Below are 8,256 nucleotides of genomic sequence, written 5' to 3' on the forward strand. Positions count from 1 at the left end.
TACCTTGCATGTATGTGAAGCCCCATAGTTACCCCACAATTCTGGGAATTATTTCCTACCCAATCGACGATCGATGCATCTTTTTCTTTAGATGCATAGCAAGCCCCCATGGTTGCCATGGTCAAGACTCGAGACTACACGTGGTACTTCTACACAAATATGGCAATGGAAAAGAAAGATAAGGGTACCTGTCCACGTAATTGAAGCTTGGAGCAATCCCAGGTCAACGTCACAACACCGGTGATTTGGATGCATGCATGGCTGTAAAGCTATATCGACAGCACTCGGTCCTTCAGCCTCCGCCGCTTTCTTATCTGATAAATTTTGCTGCTCCACTCCTGCTGCTATTGTATCACACAACAGAACTTGATCAAAAAACGAAATCTGCGTCCCCTGCGACCTCAAAGCTGGGCATGAGTCCTTTTGTGACTGTGATTGAGACGTGTATTCTTGTCGAGTTCGTTTTAACTGCATCACCTGCATAAGAGGACTCGGCAAGGATGGTCCTTGTCGTCGGCAGCGGCGAGCCCGCAGACGGAGGAGTTGAGCCGGAGAAGCTGGGCAAGACGCTCTTGTAGAATGCTGGCTCAGGTATGCGGCTCGATGACTGCTTTCCGAGACGCCGAGTACAAACGCCACGCTTGAACGATTCTTTTTGGAGAGATACACGGACAAGGCCAATGCTAGCTAGCCAACGCTAGCGCCTTGATTGATTTATTCTCTGGTTAGAACGTATAAGTTGAATGGATCGATTTCGCCAGCTATGGACGCACACACGACGAGATGCTAGTTGACGGCAACAGGCTTGCCAGCGGCGCGAGGTGGTCAGCACGTGCGTCAACGCTGAGGACGTGGAGGCGGAGCGCCACTGATTTCTTCCAGCGGAGGTAGCCGTCCTCTCCATCCAGAGCAAAGGCAGCGGCAGCGACGACCTTGATCCCTTCACATCTGTCGTGTTGCTATTCTTCCCACGATCTCACGATTTGAGCAACGACTTTGATTCCGATCTAGCATTGAGGTGAGAAGCGGCGGTGGCGGCGGCTTCGTGCGTGTGGAGGACGAAGGGATTGCGTGCGTGATGTCTTTGTTTGCTTGTATTCCCTCCGTCCGGAAATACTCGTCGGAGGAATGGATATATCTAGATATGTTTTAGTTCTAGATACATCCATTTTTAGGCATTTCTCCGACAAGTATTTCCGAACGGAGGGAGTAATACGTAACCTGGTGTAGGCCCTACGCTTTCAGGAGGAGTCATGCCTGTGCTCTCTCTTCCGAGACCCGGTACAATCCTGGTGGCCCGACGATCGAATCGTTATCTTCCTGCGACACTTATTATTAGACTGCGGGTTGTTTTGCTAAAAAACAGAGGGTTTTCTGTTACGTCACGACGGTGAACCCGATAAAGTCAATCCGTACTTTATTATTAGAAAAGATGAGGTCATCAGGTCATCATGGCACAAAGGCTAAAATGATTTTGAATTTGAAATCTATTTGACTCAGGATGTTGGTCTGTAGAGGAGGGATTAGCATCTGTGTTTTGGTTTCCAGATCTAAAGATGTTGCCTCTAAACTATTTTGAAATCGAAATCTCTTAGGCACGAAATGTCCATATAGAAGATAGTTTGATGGGCAAGAGCATGATTTACCGAGGGCATAGTAGAAGGGAGATCTCCTGTAGGTTCTTTCTTGTGCTTCTTTCCTTTACTTTTGTTCCTTGTCTCCTCTGCGCTGGATATGAGTCTTCATCCAAGGCAGGGTATTCACCGGTTTCTGTGCGGTCGAAGGAGGAAGGAATGGAAGGAAGATGACCTACGGGCCTGCGCGCTGAGTTAGGTCTAGTTGTGTTTGTTTTTGGAGTGGTTGCCAGTGGGTTAACGGGCTCAGCCCGTTTTATTTGGGTTTCCTTTTATGTAGACAGAGAAAACATCATGCCCTTTGGCCTAGGCCTCCTGGCTGGGTGGCGTTATCAGTTGATGGGTCGTTTGTGAAAGAATCTGTGCGGGCAATTACGGGTATGGTTCTTAGAGTTTCGGATGGGGTGATCACCTTTTCGGCTTATCGTTACCTATTTCACTGCAATGATGCCCTACAGTCAAAAGTTAGTGCGGTGCTAGAAGGACTATCAATAAGTATGCAACTGTCAGCCCTTCCAATTGTGATTTAGTCTGCAACTCGTGTGTTGCAAGGCTTTGTCACATAATTCATTGGAATGCTCTGCCTTGGGACATCTTATGTTGAAGATCAAGAAACTTCCGCAGTTGCATGGGTTTATTTCACAGAAAATCGATCGTCATCAAAATAGAGTTGCTCATAGTCTTGCTAATATTGATCGTCTGGTGATAGCACCGCTTGTTGATTGCGCCGTGTAACAGAGAGTGTAGCTGAAGATGCATTAGCAGACCGTAATTCTATTACCGAAGAATAAAACACACTTTCCCCAAAAAAGACAAAGAAAACTATAAAGGCATAAAGCAATAAATGCAAAGCTGACTGACCCAAATTTAGAATTCAGTCGACTGGCCTGTAGCGAGTCCGATACCAGCGATGAGACAAACCAGATCAGCACAAGTTTTTGAGAGATCTTGACTTGTACGTCTTTACGTATTGTCAACTCCTCGGTAGCATAAAACAAGAACAACTAAGCCCTGCAAAATTCACGATCAAGATTGTCAATTATCAACATTTAACAACTCTGAGAGTAACTGAGCAGTATAAATACATTCAGATCGAGTAGCTAGCCATTCAGACTAGTCATCCTCTTCTCAGATCCCAAGCCAATATGGATCGAATGCAGAAAATTACTCCCAATCCCAAGAACTACGTTGTGCTCCATCGTATCATCGTCTCATCGCTCTTCTTGCTGCTGTCATGTACCGCGGCGAGCGGCCAGCAAGCCCCGTACAAGCCACTCATCTCCCGGCTCGCCAAGGACCTCAACACCTCCCTCTACACCATCATCATCAAGGCCGACAAGTCGCCGCTCCTCCTCGACCTCGCCGGCTCGCTCGTCTGGTCAACTTGCCCGCCGTCGGCGCAGAGCACTGTGGCATGCGGGTCCGGTAAGTGCGGCAGCGCGGCCAGCCAGGAGTGCCCACACCGCTGCCTGCACGTGGACGGCGGCCAGATAGGAGAGTCAGGGTCGCAATGCGCCTGCGCCGGCAACCCGGTCACCCGCCAGTGCTCCACCGCCGACCTCACGAGCTTCGCGATGTCGGCCAACGCCACGGACGGCGCGATGGAGCTTCCTCCTGAAGAGTCGTTCGCCATCCTCGGCGCGTGCGCGCCGGACAGCCTGCAGAGATCGCTCCCCGCGGGCGTCACCGGCGTGGCGGGGTTCTCCCGGCGGCCGCTCTCGCTGCCGTCGCAGCTCGCCGCTCAGCGCGGCTTCGGAGGTAAGTTCGCCCTGTGCCTCCCCGTGTTCGCCATCTTCGGGGACTCGCCTGTGAACCTGACGGCGCCCGGGCAAGCGCCAGGCTACGTCGACTACACGACCATCATACCATACACCCCACTCCTCACCAACCCGGCGAACGCCGCCGGATACTACATCCCCGTCAAGAGCATCTCCGTGTCGTGGCACGAGGCCGACGCCCAGGCGATCCTCCCCAGCGGCGCGCTCGAGCTCGACCCCGGCGCCGGCACCGGCGGCGTCGTGCTGAGCACCACCAGGCCCTACATGATGATGCGCCCCGACGTGTACGAGCCGTTCGCCAAGGCCTTCGACGACGCCTTCACAAGGTATATACGCGACGCATTCGCCGCAAGGGCAAGGTAAATCACCATTGTACCTACTGAACAACTGAGCTATTTCACGTATGGATGCCGGAAATGGCGTGCAGGGGGAGGAATGTTCCGGCGACCTCCGTGGAGCGGGTGCCGGCGCCGAAGCCGTTCGAGATCTGCTACAACGCCGGGTTTATGAGGCTGAAGCGGCCGTCGGCCTACGACGTGCCTCGCATCCAGCTAGAGCTGGGCGCCGGCGCCACGTGGAAGAACTGGACGCTGTACGGCGACAACTACCTGGTGAAGGTGGACGGGGCTTTGTGCCTGGGGATCCTGCGGATGGGGCCCGGCGGCATGCCGGTGGACGGCGAGCCGGCGGTGGTGATCGGGGCGAAGCAGCTGGAGAACAACCTGCTGGTGTTCGACCTGGAGAAGCAGGTGCTCGGGTTCAGCATGCTGCTGGACTTCACCTTGTCCAGTTGTACAAGCTCCAACTTCTTGAGGAACTAGACTTCACAGCTTTGACTTGAGCAGCCGGCTCCACGTATCCAAGGCGTTGTACTGCGACGCAGTGCGCGGTAGAATCAGTCCCTGTGGGCGTCTCAATAAAAAGTTAAAAACCGACTGGTATCGATTTTGCTTGGTGCCCAGTCGCAGTTCCGGCACTCGGAAGACACGATCTTTTAAGATGTTTAGTGTGAATTTTTCGCAGAGAATGTACTGCCTTATGCAACGTTTAAGGATTATATGCCAGAAAGTAAGGATTCCACAATTCAACAAACTAACCACGATGATTGGTCTGGAAATTGTTAGGACAGTATCCCTGAAGTAGGCATTTATGCGAATTTGAAGTTTGCGAACCACATGAGTCATGCGGTATTACTGATGATGTAGTCATCCAAATAGTTCAGAGATCGTGGGGGCTGTCCGCCATATATATACCCTTGTGGTAGGAAATTAAAGTATTCATCCTTGTGGCAGGAAATTAAAATATTCTGTTTTAGGTTCTTTCCAAATGAAAAACTGCACTACTAGGGAAAAAGGAAGTTTAAATTCATTACAGAGTGTTGGAACTTGGAAGTCAATTTGTACAAACACAGATAGGTTTTTTTAGGCTTACACATGATTTACTTTATTACTCAATATTCAAATTTACAGGGATAACGCAGACAGGTGGAAGCACTGGTTCCCGGAAAATCAGGACGCCCCCGCGTCGCTCGTGACGAGCGGCTCGGGCGGCAACCAGCCGAGCGCCGCCGACACCCTTCTCCTCCTCCCATCCCCTTCTCGCCGCCGCCAGAGTGAGCCGCAGGGCAAGCCCTCGAGGCTTCCAAGGACGGCGGCGGCGGGGCTTTCGTCCTCCGCTCGACGGCAGGAATCATGGGAATACTACGCGGGGTGTGGCCGATCTGACTTGGCGGCGCGGCGGGTGATGAAGCTATGTACCTAGGGTAGGGTCATGGATCTGTCCAACATACCCTCCCCAAGGACATCTCTACAAAGAATCAGAAGCAGTCGGAGAAAAACCATCATCCACTCGACCGTGAAGATGTGCTCACTCGACCACCTTGAAGACACTCGACCACCAGAAGATGAGAAACTCTCCACTCTGCAACGGTCAGGACTTAAACCATAGCTTTATGGACATTTATAACACTTTACTGTAGACGTTACCAGTAACACCCTTCCTTTATGAGCATTGAACCCTGTGTAACGGAGGGGAGCTGGGGTCCTGGCGCACTCTATATAAGCCACCCCCTCCTCTGGACAGGGGTTCGCACTTTCTGTAATTGACACACATATATTCAGTCGACCGCCTCTGGGCTCCGAAACGTAGGGCTGTTACTTTCTCCGAGAAGGGCCTGAACTCGTAAACTCGTGTGTACAACTCCTCCATAGTTAGGATCTTGCCTCTACATTCCTACCCCCCTATTCTACTGTCAGTCTTAGAACCACGACAGTTGGCGCCCACCGTGGGGCAGGTGTCTTAGCGACTTATTGGAGAAGTTGCAATTTTTCCGATCCCCATCATCATGGTTCTAGGCGGAGGTTTGGCTGAGGACCACGAGATCCGTCTCGGCGCGCTCGTGTTTGACGCCGACGACTCCGCTTGGCTTCAGGAGGCACCACTCGACACCGACGCGCTCCCCGCCCGCGGGGCGACGCACTTTCACGCGTGTGTCCGCGGCGTCCTCCTATGGCAACCGTCGACCCAGTACCAGTCGACTCCAGCAGCTTTCCCCCCTCCCTGCGACCTGCCGGAGCAAGCGCACCGGTCGGTCGAGGCTTCAGCGGTGGGTGAAGCATGCGGTGGCCCGCCAGTCGGCCACCCCTCAAGTCGCGGCGATCGAGCCCGACGAGTCTCTCTACGGCCTGTTCGATCTGTCGACTGGCTCCGTAGAGCCCACATCCGAGTGCGGCAGCAGTGACTCGGCAGCGGAAGTCCTGATGGTCAATGGACCACGCAGTCCTCCTGGCTTCAATCGTGAAGATGGAGGTGACAGGAGCGGCGATCCATCGCGCGTTCACGAGGAGTACCGCCCCGAGCCTCTCTCCTCGCAGTAGAGGGAAGAACTTCGTCGCCGGAACATGGATACCCTGCATACTCCTATAATTGGAGAAACACCCGAGGCCCAGGCCTTGGAGCAGGCGCTCTTGGCCAATCTGGCTGAGCGCACTCAGCTGGAGAACCTCCAGCACGCACTCGACCATCGCGCTCGTCAACGTGCTCCTGAGTCCAGTCGATGCCAACTTTTCCCACCTCCGACTCAGGTATACCGAACACCGATCCAAAATCTAGCAGCTGCTGCCCAGATAGTAGAGTCGATTCAACCTTCCCAATCAGAAGCTGGCCGAGGTCTGGAGCAGATCAGAGCCTTGCTCCGGGCAGCGGGAGAGCAGAATACGGTCGTGTCTCAGTCGCGGAATAGGATCCATAGCAGATCCGTGGTCGCAGATACAGTTCAGTCGGTCCATAGCCCGAGATGGCCCCCGAGGCGTGAGGGACATGGAGATCGGCATGATCAGTACAGAAACCAGGAGCAGTATGATCGTCGAGCCGATCGCGATGATCGCCGTCGAGTGCCCACGCCTCCTCCAAGGAGTGGGTCATACGTGCCTCGGCCACATGAAGACAGACGCCCTCACAGTGTCGGAAGAGGTATTCCAGTAGACCCCAGGGAACCAGGCTTTGATGCGAGATCTATTCTCGTGCAGGGCTTGGTCGACAGAAACAGAGCTCACCAAGATGGTCATGACAGAGATCCGCAAACCAGCAACAGGGTGCATGTCTCTGGTCCAGAGTGCTTCGGCAGAGCTATCAGAGCTGCGTGATTCCCCCCAACTTCAGGTTGGCGACTGGAGTCAGTAAGTTCACCGGAGAGTCCAAGCCTGACACTTGGCTTGAAGACTACCGAGTGGCTGTCCAGATTGGTGGCGGCAATGATGAAGTGGCCATGAAGCACCGTCCTCTGATGTTGGAGGGCTCAGCTAGAGCATGGCTGAATCAGTTGGCGTCTGGCAGCATCTATACTTGGGAAGATCTCGCCCGAGTGTTTGTCAGAACGTTTGAGGGTACTTGCAAACGGCCAGCAGGTTTGACAGAATTACAGTGTTGCGTCCAGAAACCGAATGAAACTTTGAGGGATTATATCCAGAGATGGATCACCCTATGTCGTGGTTCTGACTCTGACAGTGATGTGGGGGGGTGAGTATGGAGAGGCTAGATCCTAGCTATTGGGAAGTTATTACACGCGAGGTTTACGAGTTCAGGCCCTTCTCGGAGGAAGTAATAGCCCTACGTCTCGGAGCCCGGAGGCGGTCGACTGGATTATGCGTGTATGGGTTTACAGGGGTGCCAACCCCCCATACTGAGGAGGGGGGTGGCTTATATAGAGTTCGCCGGCCCCCTCCTGCCCTCAGTAATGCAGGGTTTAAGGTACATTTAAGGTTGGGCGTTACTGGTAACGCCTCTAATAAAGTGCTATAATGACTATGAAGACTACTTAACTGCTGACTGTTTGCCTACGGAGTGACTGTAGGTCTTCTGGCGGTCGAGTGATTAGCTTCATGGTCGAGTGGTAGCTTCTTGGTCGAGTGTCCTGAACCTGTCGAGTGGGGTACCTTCAAGTCGATTGATAGGTGATTTCTTCTAGGGATGTCCTTGGGTAGGGCTCTTTGGACGGGTCCGAGCCCCTACCCTAGGTACATAGCTTCATCATTAGCCCCCGAATGGATCGAGGTTAGAGTGAGGAAAGAGTTGGGGATCCTTTCCGACTGGTTCTTTGGGGCTGTATGGGTGCCTCGTTTAGGGTCAGTTGTCACGGATGACGTCATCAACCTCTTTCAGTCGCCTTGATCCATTCCAGGCCCTTCGTCGAGTGAATATCTTCGCTTGCGACATGCCGAGTGTTGGTGCGAGCGGGATGCTCTGTTTTTGGCAAGTGGTTCTGCGGCCCGCGGATCTCACGGGATTCGGATTTTGGGAAACGCGCGGGACGGGAGCAGCCGCAGTAATCGGAAGTGATAAAGCGG

The 8,256-nt window shown here is 53.3% G+C and overlaps 1 protein-coding gene across 1 annotated transcript; it reads left to right on the forward strand.

Annotated features, from left to right (window-relative positions):
- The first annotated feature begins 2,725 nt into the window (after positions 1 to 2,725).
- On the forward strand, positions 2,726 to 4,469 carry LOC125549220 (chitinase CLP). Its single transcript, XM_048712684.2, has 2 exons — positions 2,726 to 3,738; positions 3,840 to 4,469. The coding sequence occupies exons 1-2, from the start codon at positions 2,780 to 2,782 to the stop codon at positions 4,231 to 4,233; spliced, it is 1,353 nt and encodes a 450-aa protein (XP_048568641.2). The 5' UTR covers positions 2,726 to 2,779; the 3' UTR covers positions 4,234 to 4,469.
- Positions 4,470 to 8,256: the final 3,787 nt, after the last annotated feature.

The sequence above is a fragment of the Triticum urartu genome, chromosome 3A (assembly GCF_056163025.1).
Source record: "Triticum urartu cultivar PI428250 chromosome 3A, HENAU_Tu73, whole genome shotgun sequence".
Taxonomy (NCBI): domain Eukaryota; kingdom Viridiplantae; phylum Streptophyta; class Magnoliopsida; order Poales; family Poaceae; genus Triticum; species Triticum urartu.

Coding starts and splice junctions, on each gene's coding strand:
- LOC125549220 (XM_048712684.2), top strand. CDS start 2,780: ATGGATCGAATGCAGAAAATTACTCCCAATCCCAAGAACTACGTTGTG. Junction 3,739..3,839: donor TTCGACGACGCCTTCACAAG/GTATATACGCGA, acceptor AATGGCGTGCAG/GGGGAGGAATGTTCCGGCGA.